The 26,830-nt window shown below is 34.5% G+C and overlaps 2 protein-coding genes and 1 long non-coding RNA gene across 8 annotated transcripts in view; 2 read left to right on the top strand and 1 right to left on the bottom strand.

Annotated features, from left to right (window-relative positions):
• The first annotated feature begins 858 nt into the window (after nucleotides 1-858).
• On the top strand, nucleotides 859-19,438 carry LOC140762372 (phosphoinositide phosphatase SAC7-like). Of its 6 annotated transcripts, none has more exons than XM_073100125.1 (22): nucleotides 928-1,068; nucleotides 1,313-1,384; nucleotides 1,513-1,668; nucleotides 1,833-1,916; nucleotides 3,978-4,105; nucleotides 4,182-4,273; nucleotides 5,842-5,899; nucleotides 7,218-7,274; nucleotides 7,366-7,399; nucleotides 7,562-7,642; nucleotides 7,819-7,925; nucleotides 8,811-8,897; nucleotides 9,022-9,099; nucleotides 9,682-9,752; nucleotides 9,825-9,923; nucleotides 11,085-11,184; nucleotides 13,261-13,369; nucleotides 13,460-13,532; nucleotides 16,169-16,262; nucleotides 16,499-16,591; nucleotides 18,298-18,364; nucleotides 18,998-19,438. In XM_073100125.1, exons 3-22 carry the CDS (start codon nucleotides 1,515-1,517, stop codon nucleotides 19,126-19,128), a joined length of 1,797 nt encoding a protein of 598 aa, XP_072956226.1. In that variant the 5' UTR covers nucleotides 928-1,068; nucleotides 1,313-1,384; nucleotides 1,513-1,514; the 3' UTR covers nucleotides 19,129-19,438. The 6 variants fall into 6 exon arrangements, with proteins under 6 accessions (XP_072956222.1, XP_072956221.1, XP_072956220.1 ...); XM_073100124.1 differs by having other exon boundaries at nucleotides 1,510-1,668; XM_073100123.1 differs by having other exon boundaries at nucleotides 1,501-1,668.
• LOC140763849 (uncharacterized) lies at nucleotides 6,314-7,119 on the top strand. Its single transcript, XR_012104911.1, has 3 exons — nucleotides 6,314-6,407; nucleotides 6,496-6,615; nucleotides 6,714-7,119. It is a non-coding gene; the product is annotated as an uncharacterized lncRNA (long non-coding RNA).
• A 597-nt stretch (nucleotides 19,439-20,035) lies between the features above and the next one.
• Nucleotides 20,036-26,830, bottom strand: part of LOC140762351 (uncharacterized) — a 33,303-nt gene continuing 26,508 nt past the window's right edge. The window contains exons 33-39 of the mRNA XM_073100093.1: nucleotides 26,677-26,713; nucleotides 26,508-26,565; nucleotides 25,625-25,735; nucleotides 21,249-21,316; nucleotides 20,499-20,565; nucleotides 20,339-20,407; nucleotides 20,036-20,261 (exon numbers count right to left, since the gene is read on the bottom strand). Coding sequence (XP_072956194.1) covers nucleotides 20,157-20,261; nucleotides 20,339-20,407; nucleotides 20,499-20,565; nucleotides 21,249-21,316; nucleotides 25,625-25,735; nucleotides 26,508-26,565; nucleotides 26,677-26,713 — 515 coding nt within the window. The 3' untranslated portion in view covers nucleotides 20,036-20,156. The remainder of the gene's footprint in view (nucleotides 20,262-20,338; nucleotides 20,408-20,498; nucleotides 20,566-21,248; nucleotides 21,317-25,624; nucleotides 25,736-26,507; nucleotides 26,566-26,676; nucleotides 26,714-26,830) is intronic.

Here is a 26,830-nt window from a genome sequence, read left to right as displayed (position 1 = left end):
CAAGTTTTTTTAAATTACTAACGAGTTTTTTTTAGTCATAAACGAATTAGAACAGATTATTTAAATATGTTATTATATTATAAAGTTATCATGTCATAAACAGGACACAGTTTATAGGTGAATTGATACATTTATAATTTAAACCTAATTAAACGAAACCCAAACTCCTCAACAACTCCTTAGAATTAACATAGGCGAAGGAAGACCAAACTATTCCTTGCTTTCCAGAGACATAGTTGACATTGGCATAAGAGTGATATCATATTTAGGCATCTGTAAGTACTGCAAGATATGGATGAGTGTTCTCATAATTGACATTTGCATCTCTTGTTACAAGTAATGAGAACAGTCGGAACAATTTAATGGGCATCCTTACTTGTCTGCTACAATTAGACGGAAAGAGCATCACCATCTTTACCAATCCTCGCATTATTAAAGTCAAAAGGATAACTTGAAACAACATGGTAGGCAGAAAGATTTTGAAGCGTGGACGACATGTCCTCATCTGGTTAAGCCATGATTTGTATATAAATTGGCTTAAAAAGAATGGTTAACCTGTGTCGGATCTTTCCTATTTCTGTGGTCCTTGTGGAATAAATCCCCCACTTTTGGGGATAGAACTTTTCTATCTCTAAGTTATAGTTCTCACTTTATCCTATAAATATAAGAACAAAGGAGAATCATGAATAACAATACTTAGGGGACATTGCATTAAAAACCCTCTTTTTATAACTAAAATAATATAATTTACATAGAAGGGTCTAATCTTACTGTTACTAAAAGTTAAAGGTATTTTAATGCAAAAAACCCCAATATTTCAATCCTATTACCATTCAAAAAACCAATCATTAATATTAAAAACATAATTAAGGAGGGGCCGCATGGTCTCCCTCTCCCTCCTCCCGCCCTGCGCTGTCCTCCTCCCCCGCGCGACTCGGAGCCTCAGATCCCTACTCCACCAACGTCCTCTCCCTCCCCCTATTTATACCCCCTCGTCTCTCGATCTCGCCTTTCCCATCCCTCGCCTCTCCCACGATCGCAACCGTCCCCGTCCTGCACTCGCCGAAGGTAAATTCCTATCGTCTCCGATCCAGTCATAGGGTTTATTCGTGGAATCTCGATCTCTGTGCTCAACGATTCGTTTCCTGTTTCTGTTATTGATCTGGATTTCGGGAGGGTTCTCTCGATCGCTGATCGATTACTTTGTAATCGAGATAAGTTGGGATAACACGCGATAAATAGGAAACGACCTCGGTCCTAGATCGATTCGATTTCGTGATCAGTTGATGCTTTTGGTTTTGTTTCCTAACAGTTAAAAGTTACTTGATCTTGGCATTCCAGTAGTTGATCTCGCACTCTCTCTTTGTCGACATTTCTTCCTAAGGTCCGGACAGTACTGGTTTTTTTTTGTTCTTTATCTCGCTTATAGTTAAGAGATGCAACTTTGCAAGCCTCATGTTGCTATTAAAGACCGTGATTTTTTTTGGGTCTTGTTTTAAGTGTACTCAGCAGCTATGGATTCGAAAGAGAGCGCGAGTTCTTCGCAGAAACTCCACACGAGGCTGAGGTTATGGGAATTTCCAGACAAATACATTCTTGAGCCGGTGGATAGTCTTGCTGATTCATATCTATCAATTAGTCGTGCTGATGGATCAATGAAGCTAATTGGTTTGTTTTTCTTTCATTATGTTGTCTTAGGGTAATTCGTATAGATTCTTTTTTTCTTTTCCCGTGGAATCCACTATATTTTGCTTATTTATTGCTGAAAACGGCCATTATATGTGAAGATTGACGTTAGGCAGTTCTTTTTTGACACATGTTACTGGAAACAGAAGAGCTTCCACAACATAGCGCGGTTCAGTCTCCAAAAGTTCGAACTGTGTTTGGTGTGATTGGAATGCTTAAGCTTTTAGTAGGTAAGTCGACTCTCAGCACACAGTGATCTTAGTTTTCTATTCCCGATTTTTCATATTACATCTCTTATAACTGATTTTCTCAAACCACTGACTGCAACATTTTTTTTTGACCCGCACAAGTAGATTTTGTATGACTATCTTTTTCTTGCTTGTTTGAATAAATGGGTTTTATTTTTATGACAAAGAAAGTTTTGAAACAAGTTAACTCACCAACTATCTTAAAAGTTTAAACCATTAGAGAATGATAGTTTTTCTATTTATATTTTAACACTCCCGTCATTCCCCCTTCTATTGGACTCGAGGCATTTTATAGGGTTAACAAGTAGAACTTGAATTAAACATGTAGATGTTTTATATTTTAAGATAAAGATGAGCATAACAGAATTTGAACCATAACTTTTTACTCTAATACTATGTTAACTCATCAACTACTCTAAAAATTTAAGCTATTAAAGAATAGTGACTTTCATATTATATATTTTAATATTTCCTCTCACTTATGAATTTGAGACATTTTAATATGTCGAATAAATATATTTAAATTAAATGGGTGCAGGTTTTATATTTTTAATAATAGATGAGCTTGACGAGATTCAAACATAGAACTTTTGCTAATATTAACTAACCGACTACTCTAAAAATTTAAGCTGTTAGGGAATGACAGTTTTTATATTATATATTAACACCTTCTTTTATTTCTGGGTTGAGATATTTTATTAGGTCTAAAAAGTAGATTTGAATTAAATGAGCAGGAGGTTTATATTTTTAGACAAAGATAGACATAGTAAGATATTAAGATTTAAACCTGACTTCTTACTCTGATATCATATTAACTCATTAACTATTTCAAAAGCTTAAGCTGTTAGAGAATGTTAATTTTTATATTTATATTCTAACAACACATGTCCTAAAAATGTTCTTGGTCTTGAATATTATCCGGTTACATGCTTTCTCTCCATCTTGTGTTTGTTGTCACGAGAATTCCTTACGCATAAGGAAGATAAAATGTCCATTTTAGTGGAATTGAACCAAGTTAATGCTATTTAATGATTTTGGTGTGAATTTTCTGTTGCAATGACGGGTTTGGAAAGATAGTGATATGCAACATGCCATCGTGTCATAGATAGTGATCTTTTGCCGCAGCTGACACATTATATGAGCTTGTTATTCTTTTGTGGTGTACATAAGTTCTTTTTCTTGCAGCATTTGCTTCTTAAATTCTTTGCTCCTATGTATACCACATTACACTTTTATGGGAATTGAGAAGTTAATTTTTATAAGATGATAAGAAGACATATACGTAGTGACTTAGCATTTTCCCTACTACACAGTCTTCTGTTTGTTCACTAGTAGTCTTTTTTCTTTCTCTAAGGTATTAATGAACATTGATTTTATAATAAGTGGAATTATTTTGGCAATTTTTTTTCGATTATCCAAATACTGATTTTGAAATAAGAAAAATCCCAATAATAAGCAAAATCTATAGAAGTAGACCAGGTTTCAAGTTGAACATGGAATGACAAAAAAAAGAAAAAAAGAAGGAAGAATGATAAATCCCCCTCTGATAAGTAATGATTGAGTGCTCCTAAGTCCTACCTTTATGTTCCATTCCTTCATCAGTTACATGCATCTAAATCCTGCAGCAGGCTGCATTTTGGCATAATTTCTTGTCAGACACAAATTGCATGCAATCATATATATTTTGCAAATGACATTATTTTATGGAATCAGCAAGTGAACTAGTGATTCTTTCTAGACTTTATAGTGTGATGCCCTGATGCCCATCCTTTCTTCTTTGAGTCTTGTCTTGATGGCCTCATATTAACAGCCTACAACTCCAATCTTAGTAGTTGGCTGACATGTTGGGCTACAGGAATCTTTGTACATTATAGGATTTATTAAAATCTTTTCTGTTCTTGGTCATTTGAGGCAGTTGTGGGATCTTCAAGTGTACATGTCATGGGATCACCATTGAGTGCTTTACCACTACTTTTGTTGGAAAATTTGATTATCGAATTCCATCTTAATAAAAAGTTATCTTCCTTCTCTTGAATACTACAGGTTCATACCTATTGATGATAACAGAACGTGAATGCGTTGGATCTTTCTTAGGACATCCTATTTTCAAAGTATCAGCACTACAAATCCTCCCATGCAATCTTTCACTGAAAAATTCTTCTACTGAACAGGTCTGTAGTTTTCTTCTTTTTCATATTGGTGATTTACCGGCTACTTTTAACTCAGTACTGCACTATATATTGACAGAAAAAGGTGGAAGCTGAGTTTTCTAATCTCCTGAATGCTGCAGAGAGGACTTCTGGTCTGTACTTCTCCTATGACATCAACTTAACACTTTGGTTGGTACTTTTTGTCTGATTAATATCCTTTCCATTACATTTTCCCTGACAAATTTAGGTGAACTATATACACCACTGGGTGTGTGCAGATATATCTTTCTTTTCTTTGTCTAACTGCATGTTTCATACACCTTGCATGTTTAAGCATATCGGAATTGATGAGATCCACTTTCTATGATCTCTAAAACAAGCCACCACCCTCTACCGCTCTCCTCTTTCTTTCTCTTCCTCTCTTGCCCTCCCATTACCTTTCCTCACTTGACCACCTCTCCTTCCACCTTCCTCCACCAATTCTCTGATTCTCTATTTTCTCTTCTTTTTTGGTACTGCTATTTCTTTCTCTTCCTCTCTCACTATCATGCTAACAGCTTGTCAGCATGAGATGTGTGTGTTTAGGGTACTTGAGTCTTTCGTTTACATCAGATTTTAATGCTTAAATTATTACAATAAGATGCCAAAACCCATGCAGTGCAAGTTCTAGTAGTTTTTGCTTCTTGAATCTTGAGTGAATACAAAGATGGTACCATTTGTTCATTCTATTATGTTATTATGATCATGTCTAGAATATACAAAGCAACATGTTGCTTGAGTGCACTTCTCATTCTTTGCGTTCAATTATTATACATTACCTGATACTGTTGTTTATACAAGTGTGTACTGTGCAGTATGTGTTTCTATAAGTGTGCAGGTGATCATGTGGGCAGTGGCCATGTCCTTGTTGAAGTTGTTTGACATTTGAAATATATGGTTATGAGGTGGTAGAACTCAAAAGGGTTGGGTGTGAACTGTGAAGTGAAGAGATGAGTGGCTATTCATAGTTGTCTTTCTCTGATTGATTTCTAGGTTCTTTGGAATGTTTATTCATATTGAATTGCAAATACATCAATGATAGAATTATTTCTTACTGAAATAAACAAGGTTTATCTAATAAAGATGAACTGATAGAGGATGGACCCCTTCTTTGAGTTGGCCTTAACAGTTGCTATATATTATTAATTGATGAAGTCTGGACTCTTGGAGGACCCTCAGAGTTTCTCCTAGATGTCTGCAGAAAACAATTGCAATGGTTGTATACATTGCAACTAATAATAGGTCGATTCATCAGATTTTGAATGGTTTCATTCTTTAAATGACGAAAAATTCTGCATAGCCTATAGCCCTAAACAATGCACTCCAGGAACATTTGATCTGGAGAATGAGGATGATCTTCTAAATTATTTAAAGATATTGATATTGTGTTGGTAAATTTTAGGGGTGCAAAAACAAGGACTTTTGGAAGCCATCTTTGTGAATTTTTGGCTAATGCAATATGATTCTGGAGTTCTCACTCTCCGCTGATTGCTTTTGAAAGAGTCTAGCACACTGCATGGTAAATGAGAGAACATCGTCATTTCTACCCGATAAATGAATGTTTGAACTCAACTTACTATTGTGAGGCATTGTGTTATCTGAACTTTATTTTGTTTTAGGATCTTCATACATGTCATTTATTTCTATTTGCCTGCTGTTTTTTGTTTAACTTTTTCATCATTCTTGACATTTATGTATTTTGATATTTCTTCTACCAGTTCGCAGAGGCTACATTATTTAGGTGATGAGTCAAAGCTACTTCCACTTTGGAGGCAGGTCTGTATGTAAATTTAAATTTTAATTATTTTTTTGCTTCTCTTATTGGCTATAATCTTTTGCAAAGTGTCTTTCGATGAACACATTATTGACATTGTGCTTTTGTTCTTCTAGATTAATATTTTAAGTTCCAGTAATATTTTTGAATTAAAGCTAGACCTAATTATAAAGTATTAATGTAAGATTTCGTGTATAAGCTGAATGTTGTTAGTACTAACAACCAAGAGCCATCAGAAGCAGAACACACCACTAATGGTAATCACTTAATTAAGAAATGTGGTACTATTGGTTCAACATGCATCCTATTTCACATGGTAGGTGCCTAATTCACATGTTGTCAATGTATGGTGATTGTGCTTTTGAGCCAGTGGCATTTCTGTCACTCACTATAATCAAATATAATTATTTAAGTGTGACAGGAGGGAGAGGCAGCATAATGATGGTAGGCAGAGAGATTGGCATAAGGGGCATTGCACAAGGATGAGAGAGAGGAGGATGAAAACAAATGGTTGGTTTGGTTTCAAGCCTGACTTGAACACATTCCCAAAACCTATTAAATTATCTCTTCATTGATTCGCGCAATTGATTGCCTCTAGGATCTATGAAAATAAGTGGAGCCCAGCATGTTCGGATGCATAGGAGGATGTTCTTTTGTGGTTATTATTACCAGCCTTGTATAGGGTTATTCATAGAATTATTATGCCAGCCATATTCAGGTTAGTTATTTGTTACTAGGGTTATGAAATGTTTGGAAATCTTCCTTTGAACGAGTTCTTCATGGAAAGTCAACAAGGGATTTCATGTTTTTATGTAGGGTTGGTCCAGTTAGTCTTGGACCCGACTGTTCATCATGTTCGTCCTCCTCTTCGCCTTTATGTGATGCCATAATTTCATTCAATATAAGTTCACAAAGTTGTCGAGCTACAACAACCTGACACAAGTTGGCGAAGAGCCTGGCTCTCTTGGCCTAGGACTAGGTGTCAAGGTCCTGTTTGGGGCTGATACTTAAGGCTAGTTATTCAAGCATGATCAATCCCAAGATAAGCCAATCTTGAACTTTGTCAAGCTGGGCAGATCCAGGCCCGATTTATAACCATCCCTAACTGAACTATGTTTTCTCATTTTTCACACCCCGTATCACACAGCTACAATGTATGTTAAATCTTCTATTCTCTATTTGCTGTCTTCTCTTATGCAGTCCATCTTTTTGTACTTGCTGACATGCTTTTATATTGTCAATTTGTTGCCAAATGTCTCAATTGCGATGTACAGTATGATGATTCTTGTTTACATCACTGAGAACATTGTTCTTCTGCAGGCAGAACCCAGATTTCTCTGGAACAATTACATGTTGGAACCTCTCGTCGATAACAAAGTACTACTTCTTGTAATTCTTTTTGTGTTTATATCACTTTTGTGACCTAATTTTCTTGAGTCATACTGATTGCTCACATTTTTGTGGACAGCTGGATCAATACATGTTACCTGTCATTCAAGGAAATATCCTCAACTTGTTTGCTTTAAAGTCTAGCTGACACCATCTTCGATGGGAAAGACCTTCAATTATGAAGATGATATTTCTGCTACTGCTTGTTTTACCCTTTCTTCTCTTGTAATGCCAATTAATTGTCTTGCTCAGCTATTCACTTAACTGAAGATCAGGTTATCAGAATTTTCAGGCAACAGTTGGGGCGAGAAATATCGATGTGATCTTGATTGCACGTAGATGCACAAGGAGGACAGGTTAGAGTCTATCATGGAAATGCTAATAATTAGCTTGTAATGGGTTCTGTTCTTGATTGATGGAACTTGTGGATTAAGGATATACTGTATTACAACTGTATTTTCTGAGGCATCCCTAGCTTTATGAGTTTTTGATACTTGCATGATAAGCAAGTGAAGCTATTTGTTGTCATAAGGTACTCGGATGTGGAGGAGAGGAGCTGATACAGAGGGCTATGTTGCAAACTTTGTTGAAACTGAACAGATAGTGCAGTCAAATGGATTTACCGCATCCTTTGTTCAAGTAAGTCTCCTTATAAGTTGCTTTATTCATAATTAAGGTGAAGCCAAAGCATCTCATTTTGTGATTCTACTTGGAATAGATCCTCTTTATTTTATGTTGGATTTGTGATGGTAACGAGTCATTAGCCTTTCAATTTGTCAGTTTCATGTGTTTTGACTCTTTAGGAAAATAAATAGAGAGCTTCTTTTTATAATAACAAGTGGTTTAATTGCTTGTGGAAGTCTTGACTTTTATTTTTCTTTTAGTTGTGCTTTTTGTTTACTCTATCCATTATAGAGTGAATATTCTAGGTTGAGGTGTTTGTGCATGCAATATTCTGAACTATCCGTGTGAGTTGTTTCTTAGTTTTTTTTTTTTTCCTGTGATGAAACATATGTGTTGTGCCTTATCAACTCAAGAGTTGATTAAAATGGTTATGATTTATTAGGAATTTTTTTAGATATGCTGCTTAACATGGCACCTGGTGCCTCTTTTGGGGTGTATATGGTGATGACTTGTGAGACTTTTGTTACATAGGTCCCATAACATGGAATCTGGGGCTATTTTGAAGTGTTCTACATTCTCCATAGTCCACAACTCCACATGTATGGAGCTCCAATTCTGGATAGCTATCCCTCTCTAAAGATAATGTCCTGCTACTTTATGTTAACTTGAACAGTGTGCATTAATCTAATTTAAATTTATCCAAGGTTGGCGACTTACAAACTATGTTGACAGAGTTTGCAATTTTTCAATCTTAAATTGTGGATGAATGCGGTTAGGTTTACTTTGACGGTTCTACTTTGATACAATGACTTACCTTTCAAAGCTGGTTATGGCAACATATGTGAAATTTGAACTTTACATCGTGCAATAGTTTTACTGAGGTGCTCTAATGTCTTGTAGGTTCGAGGTTCTATACCACTATTGTGGGAGCAAATTGTTGATTTGACATATAAGCCTAACTTCGGTATTGTTAGACAAGAAGAGACGGTATGTCCTTGCAACAAAATAATATTACAATATTTATGCTTTTAGGCCTTTTTCTGCACCATGTTTTCTACTGCTGTCACAAGGGATGACAAACTTATTGATATTTTAATTTTATTTTCCACAGCCTCGTGTAGTTGAACGCCATTTTCTGGATATAAGTAAGAAATATGGATCTGTTTTAGCTGTTGATCTTGTCAACAAGGTGACTATTGGTGCAATATTCCTTGATTTGTTCTAAATTAAGTTTTTATTAATGCATTTCTGATTTTTGTATTTCAACATAAAGTATTTCATGTGAATGTGCTGTCAGATGGTTTGTTATTTATTGACTATCATACGGAATTTGCCTCCTATAGTACCCTACTTAACAAACTAAGGGAAAGGAATGAGACTGACAGCTTCAAATTCCTTTAATGAAAAAGATAACTGCTGCTTTTTTAGATGGGATAATCATAGGCGATTTACCACGCAGTATTTCATTTTTATCAATTGCCCGTGATATTGCTTTGTGAGTTTTGGTGGATGACAGTAAATCGACAGATAAATTTTATCTTGTCAAATTGTTGCAGGAGACAGGAAGTACTTCAGTTCATGACTTTTTCCTACTTCTATTTTCTTTTACTGTCAAGCATGTTGAGAAGATCCATGGTTTGGGATGCATTTTACCGTTTACATTCCCTTGTTCTCTAATTTATGTTTTTCCATGTGACATGTGCAAGAAAATAGTAGTCTTTAAAATTTAAATGCTTATGCCTTTAATTCCTTCATTTCTCACATTTTACAGCATGGTAGTGAGGGACGGTTGAGTATGAAATATGCAAGTGCTATGCAGCCTATTCTTAGTGATGATATAAGGTGAAGGCAACTTGCCACATTAATACAATCTTGTTGCATACCTATTTCTGGCTAATGATTCAAATATTGTAGATATGTGCATTTCGACTTCCATCAAATTTGTGGCCATATCCATTTTGAGCGTCTCTCTCTCCTTTATGACCAAATCAAGGATTATCTCGAGAAGCATAGGTATGTTTTTTAGGGCTTTGTATGCATGGATGCCATCATGAGGTCACCACAAATATGCAAGTACTTGTCTCCATAACCATAGCATCACAATTTAGTAACATCAATGCTACCTGGATATCAGCAATTCTGTGCTCAGAATTAGCGCCCACCACATAATTTTAATCCCGAGAATCTTGAGAATATGTCTTGTCAGAAAGAACTAGATGTTGTAACACTAGTAATAAAGCCAGGTCCATTAATTCTGATATGCCTCTCAATTATACTATGTTACGACTTTGCTTTCTCAAGCCATTTGTCTTTATATGTTAATTGTGCTTTCCACATCCATTGGACCAATATACCGTTAGTTAGATCAGTTATGTCTTCATTGTATCCTTTTTCTTTTATACTTTCAGTGGTTATTGTGCAATTCTTTGTGTCTTTTATAGGAAGTCAAGCATCTTATGTTTATGTTTTAATCTATATGTCACCAATCTGCTGTTTCATTGTTGTCCTTTTTCTGTTACAAGAACGCTACATGCTACTAGGCATCTGTCTCTCACTTTGGCAATGATCCTCGTCTTTCTGATTTGAATACTTGTTTGATGTAATACTTATATATATGTGGCGCATCTCGTCTTTTTCTTTCTTTTATACTACTTGAGTTATGAGTATGCCCAATGCTTAGGTACCTTTTGTTTCTCACTCTACCTGGATTGATGACAATTGCTTTTCGATATTGAGAGAAGGGGTAGATGAGTTAATAGTCAGTATAACCATTTATTGATGCATAAGAAGTTATTTACCATAGTTGACTTTTTTTTGGTTTAATATAACATTTTGGGAGTATCATGCCAGAAAGTAGAACTTGGCCACTTGCCTTTATACATTAGAGAAAAAAGCTTTCTAGGTTTAACATTTAACAAGGTTTATAAATGGTTATATATATCCATCTGTTTTTTCAATCTCCTACTTCCTCACAGTTAGGACGTGGAAAATGTTCGTCTGTGCGAGGATTTCCACAATGTTATATTTTTCTGTTACTTACCAACTTATTAAATTTTTGTGCTGTAGTTCTGTACAACTATGGTAAATTTCTTTTTCCTCATGTTGTGTCATAAATTATCCACTTATAAGTCCGTATGAAATTTTATTCCTATAATATTTTGTGATATGTGCTAGATACTTCTTACTGAATGAGAAAGGTGAGAAAGTTGAAGAGCAGACTGGTGTTGTGAGAACAAACTGCATCGATTGTTTAGATCGTACAAATGTAACTCAGGTAGAATCTGAGACTATTTGTATAATCTATGGCTCAATGCAATTTCTCTTTTTCCCTGCATAGTGTCTACTGTCTTGTCAATATGCTTGTTACATGGTATCATAATTCATAAAAAGGAGAATAATCAATTTTCTCTATTATATTGCCTTCCTTAGATATGCAGATGTTTTATTTTGAAACTGGAAATAAAATTCTCTTTCATCTTTACTGTATTGGTATGTTGTCATTCAATATAAAATTCTTGATAAGTCTACTATGTTGAAGTCTAGTATCAGCTTTAGCAAAAGGTGCAACATGTGTTACTCATTTATTGGTTGGATATTTTTATAAACCAGTGAGAAGCGTAAACAATATTATTGATGTTTTTGTAAGTTATTGGTTGGATAGATGTGGCAAGTCAATGAAGATCTTGTTCTTGATGGTTTCTCCTCTTGTATTTGTTTGCTTATATGAGCCAGCAATATTGAATGAATCTGCAATTTAGATATGAAAAACAAGATTGGACAATGTTGTGAGGGCACTTACATTTTTCCTTTTTGCATCATTCATATGTTTATTTTATGATCTTCATCTCTAGACCATGTAGGGGTCGGTACAGCTTCCAATAGTTTACTCATTAATCATTATTTATGACAGGTCTACTTTGTATGAATAAGTACTTTACCTACTGCTGCTTTCTTCTAGATTTTATTGTTTTATTGTTATTTATTGTGTGACCTGAAAATTATGTGCATGCTTGTTATCCTTGTTCTTAGTTTCATCCAATGATTTTAAAGGTGGCCATGGGTGTTGGCCGGTCACCTCACCGCCTAGCGTCAAAGATGGAAGGCGGGTGACAAGACAATCTAGCATTTTTTATGTAAAAAATAATTGAAAAAATTATATATGAATATTTTTATTTTTTAGTACTACTATAGTATATATAAAATTTATAATGATGCACTACACCAAAATATCACATAACATAATCACGATTCAGATTAACAGTGAAAGATATCTACATTTCAGAGTTAAAGAATCAGATTCAAGACAATGAAAGAATTACGGATAACATTAATTAATTTGTCTAGCAAACTAGTTAGCAATTGATTTCTCTAGCATAACATATTAACAATAAATTAATCTAGGATAGTCCGACAGTAAAAGAATTCAAAGAAATCTACATTTAAATTATAATTAGAAAACTGACATTGTCGACTTCTCTTCTCTAGCAATTAGCAAACTAATTAGCTCAATAATCATTATTCATTAAGTAATTATCACTAAGGAATCAAGACAGTGAAACTGTGAAAGAAAACTAAAGAAGCAGAAAAGAAAGAGAAGAAATTAAGTTTTCATTAATCAAATCCTTTGATTGCTACAGTCCTACAGTAATTAAGTGTTAATTACTGTAGCCGTGAAGAAACTAGAAATAGAAGAAATCAAGAAAGCTGACAATGAAGGGGAGAAAGAGAAGGAGAAAGAGGAGGAGAAAGTGAAGAAAAAGAAAAAAGAAAAACCTCGGTGCCCAAACTGGGAGGTCACCGTCGAGAGTGAAAAAGGGAAGAAAGAGAAGAAGGTACCTCGCTCACCGTTGGTTATTTGTACTTGCTTGCGCTCGGAGATGATTGAGAAAAGGAGACAATTGAGGGAGGGAAACGATTGAAAGGGCGAAGGTTTTTCGGGGTAAGATCAAGAGTGAGGAGAGAAACAATCAGTTAGTATTTAAATGTTTAATGAGTTAAGCAGTTAACAGATAATGAAAATCTGACACGATAAGTCTAAACCCATTGATATAGTGGGCTGACCCACGAAAACATTTGGCAGACTGCTCGGCCAACCATGCAACTTGGCAGCCTGATTGCCAATGGGTGACCACCATTCTTGTTGGCGGGGTGGCCGGCGTGCTGCCCCGCCAAGGTGGCCGCTATGGTGGCCACCATGGCCACCTTTTATAACATTGGTTTCTTCTGTGTTTGTGTTTAATTTTATCATCACCACTATTTCCTTTTAATCAAATAGCTTCCATATATACCTGGAGTTTAAAAATATAAGTAGAACCATTACAGTCAGTCATGCTATAATTTTGGTCAGCAGAGTATGATTGGGAGAAAAATTCTGGAAAAGCAGCTCAAGCAGATGGGAGTTCTTGGTGCCGATGAAACCATTAACAATTACCCATCTTTTGATGCAAATTTCAAAGTTTGTGAGTATCCCACAACCTTTTGTTTCTATATATTTGCTATTGGAAAACCTTACATATTAATGCCACACAATCTGTATTTTCTTTTCTCAGTGTGGGCTAACCATGGAGATGAAATAAGCATACAATATTCTGGAACTCCTGCTTTGAAGGGAGATTTTGTAAGGTAATTTGTGCGAAACGAATTCCATATCTGCTTTAGCTTGATAAATATTTTCTAGCCATCTTGGTGTTTCCAGATCTTGGAGGACCTTTTTCCCAAAGATATTGTGAACAAATTGCATGCTTTCTTAAGTTGGTGCTTAATAGTTCAATTGTGTAAATGTTCATGAAATATTAGCTAAGAATTCCTAAAACTCTCAAATTTTGCTGCAAAATTGCAAGGCTAATCTCATTATACGATTGAGCTGCTTATGAAATGTGTTGAGTTGTGTAGTATATAATGGTCGATTAGGCATTGTGCTCCTATAATGCACTAATAAAGTACCCACTATCTAATATTGATATATATAGCATCGAGGATTGCCGTGCCGAGGGCATGTGTTGCGCCGATCCTTGGCCGACACGCTCTTGTCACACCCTTATGTGATAGTAGCACACCCCTAATATACCTCTAATATATTTTTTGGTTTATTTATAAATGTTTTTGGTTTGAATATATATTAAAGCCTATTTTAGAGTCTTATCCTTTGATTATTTTTGCAAATGACACTAATTAAAGATATAGCAATAGTCGAGTGAAAATATTATTCAGCACATAATATGATTGAATACATTCACTAATTGACTATAGTTCAATAATAAAAGCCAATATCTAGTTATACTAGAAAATCAAGAAGAATCAAATGCTTAATTATCAATAATAAAATAACATAGCATTGCATAAGATACTGTCGATAGTTTTAAAACTTATGCAACATTAGTATTTTGCTCATTGTAACATCTCACATAATCTTCATATAAATATGAATTTTGTAATTTTGGTATAATATGAATAAATGATATGGATATTGAATTTGGAATGACCGATACCAGCTCAAGTACACCCTAAGAATATGTAGGTTGTGGATATAAAAAATATTAAAGGTCTTGTGCTTTAGTGGGTGTAACTAATATGATGGTCGTGTCGATCCTCGATCAGCACAGCACGCCTTTGTGTGCCACTAGCACGTATTGGCATACCTTTGACACAACTCTAATAAAAAAATTTAAGGTAGGTTTCTAGAGATGCTTTGGTGTCCTCGCCATCACAATCGTAGTTTTTGGTTTATATATATATATATTAAAGTCTACATTAGAGTCTTTTGTCCTTAGATAATATTGTAAATGACCATATTTATTAAATATATATTAATAGTCAAGTAAAACAATGATTTAACATATAATATGATTGAATACATTCATTAATTGATAATAATTCAATAAATTAAATCCAAAACTTAGTTGAACATGATTAATCTAACATGTTTCTGTATCAAGTTTGATCGAATTTGAAATTGATTTTGGATTTTTTTTCGAAATTTGGAAAATTTTGGGGTAAATGTAATTATGCTGAAATTTTATTTAAACAACTATAAAATTTTTCAAATGAACTTTTGTGGAGTTATTATAACATGTTCCTATACTAATTTTTGATTCAATTTGAATGAATTTGACATATTAATTTTGATCTTTTGAATTTCAAGGAAAATTTTGTGGGAAATCAAAAATTGATAGATCTCGAACCAAAATGCTAGATTTCTGTAGAAAAACCATTATAGATAATAGATCTAGCAAAATTGAGTTAGGTTTATCATTTATACATCCCAAATTAGTTTCTGAAGTGCAAAAAAATAAATTGCCATAGGTCGACACAAGGCCGTGCATGTTTAGCATGCACTCGTGTTGACTGGCATGAGGTGGTATGGCTCGGCACGGGGCAAGTGCCTTCCCGCACGACCAAACTTGCATAGGATAAGTACCACTATACTAGCATATAGTTTACGCTGAAATTGTGTTTATATTATCATGCAAAGGCATTGCTATTGTAGATTAAATTGGTCATATCTAGATGGTATTTGAAAAATGACATTCAAGCCCACAATAGTCTGTCCTGAGGTACAGAATGGACTAGCTAGATTCCTAACCACAGTTGTAACATTTAAACATGTGCTATAAAAAGATATTCCACTGAGTACAAATGAGGTATACCAAGTTAACCAACATTCGGTTTTCCTTGTATAGGAATGCAATTATACAAAATGGTACGTACAATAGTTGATTTTTGCTTCTCTTGTTATGAGTGCAGAGGAAGTTCTGCACAAATTCTTTTCTTTTGGTTAGCCATGGAGTTTCCTTATCTAATCTTACGCTGGAACTTGGGGCCATCAAATAGTCTGTGGGCTATAAAGTCGATGAAATTATGAATGAACATTTAATTGCTTCGTGAATCAAATTTGACCTCAATCACCATTTGTAGCCTGAGGGTGGTAAAGTCAGATGTTTCAAGAGAATTTCACCATAACTCTGTAGTGTAGACTGACCCATAATTGTGTCATGATTTTCTGGATACTATTCATATCAATTATTAGTATGCTATTTCCTAATGCTAGTTGTAATATCTGATGAGCTTTTTATGCATATTCTTTTTATTGACATTACTTGCTGTAGATGCCATTGTAATTACCAATAGTGGTGAATCGCATTTAGAAGACGTGGTAGTTAATACATGTTTTGGTCTGCCTTCTTTTGGATATAATCATTTTCCTTTGAAATTAAACACCAAATATCCTTAAGACTCACATACTTTTCTATGCTGGTTAGGTGTGGAAAACGGACTGTTCAGGGAATTTTGAAGGATGGATACAATGCTCTAGTTAGATATTACTTGAACAATTTTGCAGATGGGACCAAACAGGTCTGTGACTAGTTGAACTGTATGACATCTTTATATACCAGACTTAGTTCTGTTGTTTTGATTGAAATCAGATGGGACTTTAATATTCTTAATCAATTTTTACCAAAAAGAGTCTTTTTTATCCTATCTAATTTAGGGATGCTACATATCAGTTTTTCATTTCTCAGTTCATGTTCCATTGAAATATATCAATTATGATTCTTACAATTTTTGCCTTTTTTTTCTTTTGTTGCAAGGATGCCATTGATCTTCTACAAGGGCATTATATCGTGTCACTCAGTCGAGATATGCCTACTTTAACCAAACCAGGAGTTATTGAGACTTATGCGGTAGGTGTTATGGATTGTTTATCTAAGTCATGTCTCCTAGTTCAAAATTTCATCTGTTGATTTGTTGGAAAATCACTATATGTGCTTACCTTCATTAACTGTGCTATCCTTAGATTATTTGAACACGAAATAGCTAAAAAGGGCTCAAAGTGCATTAGGCCAGCCTATTGTGGAATCTGGAGAGATTAAGATGTGTACAACTTTATCTTCATTCCTAAAGAGGTTTTCTCCAAGACTTAGACCCATGACCTCTTGGATACAAGAGGCGTTACCATCATACCAAGTGGCTTCCCTTTTTGAATAATACATACCTAATCCTATAAAATTGTTATCCATGTAGGAATGGCTTCAAATGGGTGAAAACAATAGGTTTCATGCATGTGATTAGAAAGAATCTCATTCAATCTTAGAAATTCGCTGCTGTTGTATATTGGTTGTCTGAATCAATCTATTTGTCTGCTTTATCAGCTCTAAAGTTTGCATATTTTGATAAACAAGTTATGTCCATATTGGATAAGGTACTTGGTAAAAACTTCATAGATGTGCCTCAGTGATTCGTTTTGTTGGGTATTATGATGTTCATCATTATGAATCATATGAGATAGGTCAAATCAAAGAGAGACCTGACCCTATATTGGGAATCACAATAGGAGTACTAATCCGGAATATGATTGAAATCCAATATAGCACCTATAAACTCCCATAGACTCGTCTTTGAGGTATCGTTACGCTGGTTTATTATTTAATGGTGAAGAATTGTTTGTCAATTGAAATTGACCCTAAATTTATGATTTGAGCCTGTGAATCTGAAGGAGGCCTAAGTTTGGAAGTTAGCATAGTGGTAATTATAATGATCTCTATATCATTTTTCTTGTATCTTTAATAAGTATTATCTCACGTATTCTGTGGACACATTGTCTATTAAGGATTATTCCTATTTTCAGTAAATTGAAAATGACTGAGGGCTTCTGTTTTAATTTATATGTATGCTTATATATCATCCCCCAAACTGTATTCCACAGTTATTGACAACTTTATGGAACTACTTCTGTGTGAATATCTCCAACAAATTTGCATGCTATGCTTGCTAATACTAAGTGAAAGGAGATGTGAGGTAAGACTGCAATAGGGATCCAGGGCTAGGGTTATTTGATAATATTAGGAATCTGGGAGGACCAGTGTGCGGAAAGGACGACTAGAGTGAATTTTCATATTTTTCCTTGTCTAGATGCCCCGTAGTTTTGTTCTGCTAGATCAATCATCAAAGAAATGGCTTCCTTTCTGCAAAGTTTCTAAATGTTAGTATGATAGTTATCATATAGGTTTTACCTCATTGAAAGTCTGGAACTTCTTCAATAGTATGAGAGAAAAACAGTATGCATAAGAAGCCAGCAAATGCCAAGACAGTTCTGATGCTTGCCAAATGCACTACCAAAATAAAAAAGACTTTTGCAAGTTCTACATGTACTAATGAGCAAGTCAGGATTAAGAAGATTGTTATAACCTGAATGTCTATTTTCGCATTCGTGAAGCTTATATGTTTTGTGATATTATTATCCTGCTTTTTCAACAATTTGTGTGCATCTGCATACTATCCATCTTCTGTCAGTTTGAATTACTGAGAGATCAAGGTATTTACAATTCTTATTGGTTTCTGTATCAAGTGGAATTAACTGATCACAATTTGACACCTTTCATTTTTTTAGTCCTTCCGCCTGGCTTTAGCATTGGTGTTGGCAGGTTTTATGTTTGCGATGATGTCACTTCGACAAGGTGAGATTTCTTATTGAGGCTAAATCTATAAAATATGCCGAGGATAAATTGATTATGGTATCATAATAAGTTGTACTGCTTTTGGTATCAAAATATGTTACATCATATTTTTCCTTTTATGTCCCTGCCCTGTTTGATGCACTTATGCTAGTACTGATGAACTGTCAACAATTGATATGCTGCCTGAACTCTGCAGCAGGCACATGTCTTGTGCCAGCATCACTCTGTGATTCTTTTCGGCACAGGTACTAAAGAGGGATGGAGAGATGACAAGAGAGAAGAGAGGAATGTGCTCCCTTTGAGAATTGGGACATGTGGGATCCACAATCTCCACCATCTCTAATAAACTTTTAGAGGGGTGTGGAGAAGACGGGGACAATCCGGCTTAAACCACATGTTACGATTTAAATATCGGGTCATTCACGTCTGGCTCATGGAAGATTAATGATATCTATTGAATCATCACTTCATATCTTCTCCACGTTGTTTTGTCCCACCACCCACTCAACACACACTGCTCTAGAACTAAATTAATTCTCTTAAATTACAATGACTGTTTTATACATTATATTTCATTGAACATGTAGAAAGTTTTGATATAAGACTGTTGTTAATCCTCTGTTTCTTTTGCAGCCCGAAATGATGTTCGTCATTTACTGCTATCATTTGTGTGGGCTGGCCTTAGTGTTGCTATAGCAGTATTTGTGAGAGCCAATGGTCGGATGTTCACCAATAGGCCCCGTCTTTCCTCATCGCGTCATTGACAAGAAACACGCATGAGTATCAGTTCAAGAAAGGGATCTTGTATTACTCTCATATCTTTTTGCAGATAGCGACCTGATCTGTGATTTAAGTCTCGAGAACGTGATTTTTCTTACATTCAATCACACGATTTGGAGTGAGCTGAAATATTGTTGTAGTACTTTTCTGTTGAAAAGCGTCTTAATGACTTATTCTTTGTTTGCTTTTTCATCGGTCCTGCTTTAGATGTAACGTAGACACTTCATTTTATCATGGCTACGGTGTATTTGGCATTAATGTATAGTGGTGATTACTAGTCGAGGATTTAAAGCATATTCTCACGTTTCTTTGCGCAGTTGCCCTATTATCTTTGGATAACTTGCTGTACCCTGATTGAGCAGTTGTTCTCCATATAAAATCATGTTTCAGGATGATTACATGGTACAATGGAACAAGCATTGTAACGTTTCCTATATCAGGAACCAGTAATTATTATCACATCATAAAGCATAATGAGCAATTTTAACAAGCATTCAAATAGGAAATTCTGATGGCTTATCCTTACTGATCAACATCCTCCTGTACTTTCTATATTCTCTGCACAGGGGCCTGCTTTGTATTTGCGGAAACGCTATACTCTAACGTAGAATCTCATGACAAGCACATAGGCAGCTTCATGTCGACAGGTTACCACAATCAGCTACACAATTACTTTGGTTCTCCTTACTTTCCCCAGTTCGTTATTCTTATTTCGTCAAAAGATTACTTTCTAAGTTGACAGTAGGTGAATATCTAAAACAACATTTATGTCCACAGCGAAGTGAACGAACCCCTAAACAGCTGCATTAATTTTTTGCTTCCCTTTGTTTTCATTGCAAAAGAGTTTCTTATTTTACGTTTAAAATTCGAAGTTTAAATTAGACAATAAGGTGAGAAAAATAGAACTATTGCATATATACACAATAATATGTAACAAGTACATCCTCAAAAAGACTGCACAAACCCAGGAAAAAAAATATATAATTTCATGGCCTATGTGAAATTACTTTGATCAAGTATGAAGCTGCTCAGTTTGCTGAACTGAGATCGGGGGTTGAGTTTCTTGTTTGCCCACCAGTACAGACCTTGGAGGAGGGCCGCATATGCTCAAAACGACCTGCTCACAAGCCAAAAGGTTTCAGATGCAGCCTCTACCCTCGGGGAGGGAAAATGGAGGAGGTTTCAGTCACTTACAGGCAAGAAAACGAGTCCGTGCAAGAAACCAATGAGAACCAGTGCCAAGTACATTTGAAAATAATAAACCTGAAAAATAATTTTGGAACTGATGTTTATAACTTGTTATTTATAGGGAGAAAAATATCTGAAATTGAGTTACGAGGATGGGATCAGAGACCACAAAAACTTCTGATCTTGCAAAACGAAGGACTATAACTCCAACTAGTTTTGTCAGCGTGATTCCACTGCAGAAAAGGAGAAGGAATATGTCATACATCTTTCTAGGTGAAAATATTCTGGAGAAGAAAATAAATGTCATGTGAACATTCACATTTTATTCATACTAATTTTGATAAATTACAACTTCAAATGTGTACACATTAATAGCTACACACAACTACAGATGAGCAATAATCGAAGTAATATGTGAAAGACGGGAACCCTGAGCCATGCAGATGATCCATAGATTAAATGATCTAGCTTTACAGCATTATTCAGAAATCACCAACCAATACCTTTTGTGGATATTTCTGCAAACTTATATGGGCAATGATTTGATACTAACCAATTAGTTATTAAAAATAATTTTTATCCATTGATAAATAAATAAATAAATAAAAAGACATTTTACATATGTGACTAGATTAATTGATAAAAAATTAGAATTTAAGTATTTTCTTATTGTTGTTTCCTTAATAATAGGAGTGTCAACTTCTACTAATTTATTATTATTTTTATCTTTTATAAATAAAATAGATTGATAAGAGAGAGAATGACTAATTTTCCTTACAATTTAGAAAAGTAACCAGAACTTCCGATTAATTTTATTTAGTATCATTTAATTTCAACAGTTCAATTAAGAGAGAAATTAATAATTCTTATTGAATCATTTGCCAACTTATATAACTTATGAATTATGACAATTGACCTGAATACAGAGGCGCCCATTGTACACAAAGCCTTTTTCGCCCTAGTCTCTCTATCTCCGCTGCTTACCTGTGACCAGCAGAATTGTATTAACTATAACAATAAAGCATTTGCATAGATTAAGCCTTATAGAACATGAGTATTCCTATTTACAAGCACAATGTGACATTTTCTTAATAAAATATAGTCAATTAATAATGATAATAGATATGACAATGAACACAATGAAATTCAAATATATGTTCATCCCAAAACCAAAGAAAAAGGAAAGTACCTACACAATGTCACTATCTCTATTAGTATCTATATTGCTGATTCCATTTTAGACTTTTTTTATTGCATAAATTCTAAAAGAATAATACAAAATATAGAAAAACCTAAGAAGTTTAGGAAAACAAAGATAAGAAAATTTAGATTACGAATATAACATAGTAACAACATAATATAATGAGTAAAATTACCAAGAACAACATTGAATTTCAAATAAATCCAGTAAATACATGTGTTGATCGCCATCATCACCTCTGCAATAAAGGTGGTGGGAAGCCTCCCGATGAGGCTAACAACCACAATCACAACATAGGAGAGAGTGAAGAAAGAAAAAAATAGCAACAAAAATGAAAAGTGTAAAAACAGAAAAAGGAAAAAGAAAAGAGGGGTCACACTTGCAGTGCACATGCACCCCCTCCCCTTCCTTCTTTGCAGTTACACAACAGGAAGAGTGGTCGCAAGATTTTCGGCCACTTCGAATCCGAGTCTGGTCCCAAATAAAGATTTGTAATCCACCCTATAAATTAAAACCCTAATTTTATTATTTTTCCTTACGTCGTTCTCTTTTTCTCTCCCATTCCTTCCTGTTAGAGCACCCACTGTCAAATCGAAGCGTTGGAGCACTACTAGAGCAATTGAAGAGCACTCAACAACTCATTGATCAGTCCTCTCTCATCCCTCATAATCAATTTAAAGTTTAATAGGATAGAATAGAAATACCTATTTTTGGGTGAAGTTGCGTCGTTGGTGAATCAAGCCAACTGGTAGTTATGGATCGATGCCGCTCGTGTGCCGGAGCTTCGCGTTGTTGGCCTCATGCCATAGGTGTGCTTCTCTAGAGCCCTCGTGGCTTGATTTGTGGTAGAAGGTGATTCCATGGTAGTCGGCCATGGAGTTGAGCAGCTATTCGACAACGACGACTTCTCCACTTTGTGTGGTCAATGTAGTCACGAGGGTGGTGGGGAGCTTGTAGTGTGGCCGATGGACCACCGACGACGTTGATCACCTGTAGCTTTTCCTCTGCTTTCCTTCTTCGTTCGGCTTTCCGTCAAGGGTGGAGAACTCGAGCAAAGCGAGCTCACCCCTCATTTTATTTTGGATTCAGATTGGGTTTGGATTTCGAATCCAAAGAATCCGATCCGATTCATTAGGTTTGTGGGATTGGGCTTAAAATTTACCTTTTGGTTTGGTGGGTTGTGAGCTAGTCGCAGCCCAACCTGGGTGCTAATGGGTTTTGGGCCATAAGCCCAACCCACTTAATGTTCTAAACTAGCAACGGGGCAACTACAGTCCAGCCTAACTTTTTGGGCTTAATTTAGCTCATTTTAACAATTTATTTAGTTTTAAAAATTCAAAAATTATGTTAGAGATTAAATTATAATTGAGTTATTTATTTATTATTTGAAGGTGGTGATTTTTAGCACGTGGACTAGAGATTAGATATTTTAGCTATTATATCTAGACCCAGGTGTGAGTTCACTCATAGATTTATTTGTATCGTATTTCGTGCTTTTTTTATTAGACCACGTATTTCTTTATGTGCAAATTAGTTATTATATTTTCTGTATACAATTATATAATTCAATGCATCGTTATACTTCATACAAATAGCAATTTTAATAAACAAGAATATAAGTGAAAAAATATAACTAAGATTTGGAATGACTTAGAGACTAATCTTCGTATAGATCGTTTGCGATTTTTGTGATGACTCAAATCTACCTGAAAATCCAAAATAAAGTCTTATTTTAGATCACTGTAATGACTTTCTTAGGTGACTTTGACAGGATTAGGAAACAATCTCATATTAGATCGAAAGACTTCCTAAGGTGACCCTAATCTTTCTCAACGGTTAGTGAAAAAGACATGGTGCATTTATCTCATAGTGACATCTCTTGGTAACCATTACCATATCAACTATAAGAAAAATACCTAAGTATCATCTCGATATGACTTTTAGTTGATGTGGATCTATAGAATATTGACTCAATTGAGACGAATGACATTATTATTGAGAAAAAGTTTAGTTTGTTGAAATTGAACATGTTATGAGATATAACTCTATTATTATTATTATCGTTATTATTGTTACTATAAGCATTGGATTTGGATTTAGTTTAAGTTATGTTTATCGGTTTGAATTTATTTGGCTTTTGAGAGGATTTCACTAAGTTGATATTGGACTAATACAATTAGATTTGGATTTAGTTCAAGTTTAGTCTGCATAAAAGAAAAATCAAAATATTGTGTTTATAGTTGATATTGGACTGATACTAAGCTGAAACCAAGGAAAAACTGATTTCGGCTCCAATTTTCAGATTAATAAAGATAATAATGATATGTATTGAATTATTGGTATTGGTTGATACTTCAAATTTCAAACCATCTCTATTGAGTTCTACCACATAGTACCAAAGAGTTTTTGACCAAACTAGACCCAATTTCAAACCATCTCTATTCAGTTCTACCACATAGTAACAAGGAGTTTTTGACCAAACTAGAGTACTAGACCTACTCAGAAGCTTATTTACCCAAATAGTCCAATTTAGAACCAATTTAAATGAAATTTTGACATATTAATTTAAAATTTCTTAAAATTTAGGGAGAAATCTAATCAGTGCCAAAATTTTAGCTAAATTATAAAATTTGGTTCTAAATCAACTCATATGGAGTTGATCTAATATATTCTAATACCAGTTTGGATCCAATTTAAATGAATTTGATGTATTAATTTTAATTTTTTTAAGATTTTAGAGAATTATTGGACGAAAACAAATTTTCTTTTTTATTCTTACATTTTAAAGAGTATTTTTCATAGATCTAAAACCAAAATGCTACATCTATGTAGAACCCTGACAAATAATTGATCAAGCTCAATTTTACTAGATTTATTATTTATACACTCTAAATTAGTTCTTAAATATAAAATAAAATAATTTAAAAAATGTGTTGTTCAACCCTATTTGGCACACCCTGACGCGTGGCTATGCCACTGGCACAACCCCTGCCGGCTAGTGGTACTCCATCAGTACAACCATCCTCGCCGAAACTGATCTTAAAAGTTTTTTTTTAAAGAATTTAATATAGTTCAAAGTATGCCCAACAGGCAACAGCAGTTCAATTGTTCTGGACCTAAACCAGAACCTGATATTATCTGAAACCTAGAACCTAAACTTAAAGCATATACAATACCACAATAGACACATTAAAACTATATAATGTAGTTGTTGGACATAAACTACAAACCTAAAGTCATACTTCATGCAGGAATTTAGTTATGGAGTTCTGGCCAAAAATGTCTATGGTCCAATTAAGAAGAAACTTATTTCTGCATACACCAATTGGTGAAATGACAACATAATGTTCAGTTGTTTCAAAATCCTTGCATTATGGTAGTAAAAAGGGCATCTGATGAACAACACAAGTTGGCATAGGATGGCATCTGTCTTGCTAGAAAGACTTGAACTATAAGTATGAATCAATGAGTTGACAAGGCACATAAGCTTGGCATTGACCCCCTATATGTAAATATGTGATAGTAACAGACTACTGGGTTTCTCCAAGTTGCTCAAGTTTGGACATTATGTCTGTTCAGAAGTGCAAAAAGTCAATATTTGACTTCAGATATATAAACCCTGATCGATTGAACTTCTAAATATTCCTGCTGCTGAATTCAACAATCGAGAAAAGAATGGAACTTAAGTAGGGAGACAACCTCGACTCCAATTCATAAATTACACACAAAGAAATAAAGATCAATCCAGAAAATAGAAAATTCGTAGGAAATATCAAAGTTCAAACTTTTCTTCTTCTTTTTTCGACAATAAGGATCATTTCCATGATAGTGGCAGTGAATATTGATTGTACCAACAATGACGATAGAAGATTGTAAGTAAAACCTTATCTACCAATTGGTTCTAAAGATCATTTTGCCAAAAGAGTTTAGACTTTAAATGGAAAAGATGACTATAAGCCTATAACTATATGAACATGGTTGCTAACTTGGCGTAATCTGAGCAGTTGATGAATTTATTGTGGAACAGAAAGTGTTACCAACTTCAATTTCATGGTGTTCTAAGTTGACAAAGGGAATAAAAATATACTAACCGAGAAGGCATGTGTGATATGAACACAGAACTCAACAGCAATTCCTATTGACATGACGAGGTTTACAACAGAAATTGCATTCAACTGAATTTCCAGGATAGCCATGATTCCCTGCAAATAATATGTCAAATAAGTATAGGGAAGCAAGAATCTAGTAATTTACTGTAGATAATGACAGTACCAGACCAAAATAATACAAACTGAAAAATAGAAGAAAGTCCCTTGTATGAAGAAACATAAAAGGAAGTGGCAGATGCTGTATGATAGTAACTAAAGTAGGCAATTTTCCACCATTATTTATTACAAAGTTATGAAATTCATATAAAGAAATGTTCCACCTATTATTTGTGATGATTAGAAATAACCTAGTGTTGAGAATGTTATCAATAAATTGGCAGATATTTTACAACTAGCTACAAATGGTATCCCAATACTCTATAATTGGTATAGAATTCCTCTAATCAAACAAAGGAGGGACTTGGACTGAAGCCACAAGCCAACCAGCAAGTGGAGCATCATCTTGCATTGCAATTTGCTGAGGTGTTCTAGGACAATGTGAGGAGGTTACTCTAGGCATGGGAGAAGTCCAGATAGGGAAGAAAGATGAGAGCCTTAGTTCTGTAGATTTTTCTTTTCCTTCAGGCCAAAAAAAAGCCAAAGAAACTACACATGTACTATAAGTATATGAATCTATGGTTTAAGGTTATATCTTCTCTCTTCTTCTGCTTGCTTTTAGAAAAAGTAACTATCAGGTGCTTGGTAAAATTGTCACAAATATGATAAGCTATTTGATAAATATAAACACCAGCCAAAAAAAAAAAAAAAAGCATGAACCGCATGGTTAATGAGAAAGATCAAGAGTTGGAGTTATTCTTGAGAATACCATCATATCCAGAACAATCATCCCTATTGTTACCAAAATGATTGCTGAAGCCCATAAACTGGAAAAGTTAAAAAGTAACTATTAGTTCTAAATAAGAAAACAGATTACCAAGGAAAAATAGTATTCCCAATAACTTTAAAAGGGAATTGTGGTTAAAAATGTTGCTGACCTGCCGGTGACAGCCAGACAAACAATAAATACAGCACCTGTTCACAATTGCAAATCAATACCATGATAAAAAAAAATGAATTAAATTATTTGCAATTTTTAGAAACCGAATCAAACCACTACAAGCATTTGCAATGTTTATAAGTTATAACTGT

This window comes from Typha angustifolia, chromosome 7 (assembly GCF_048772165.1).
Source record: "Typha angustifolia cultivar Huaian chromosome 7, ASM4877216v1, whole genome shotgun sequence".
NCBI lineage: Eukaryota > Viridiplantae > Streptophyta > Magnoliopsida > Poales > Typhaceae > Typha > Typha angustifolia.
This window is presented reverse-complemented; position numbering and strand designations above follow the sequence as displayed.

Coding starts and splice junctions, on each gene's coding strand:
- LOC140762372 (XM_073100119.1), top strand. CDS start 882: ATGGTCTCCCTCTCCCTCCTCCCGCCCTGCGCTGTCCTCCTCCCCCGC. Junction 4,274..5,841: donor GACATCAACTTAACACTTTG/GTTGGTACTTTT, acceptor TTCTTCTACCAG/TTCGCAGAGGCTACATTATT. Junction 7,926..8,810: donor TTACCGCATCCTTTGTTCAA/GTAAGTCTCCTT, acceptor AATGTCTTGTAG/GTTCGAGGTTCTATACCACT.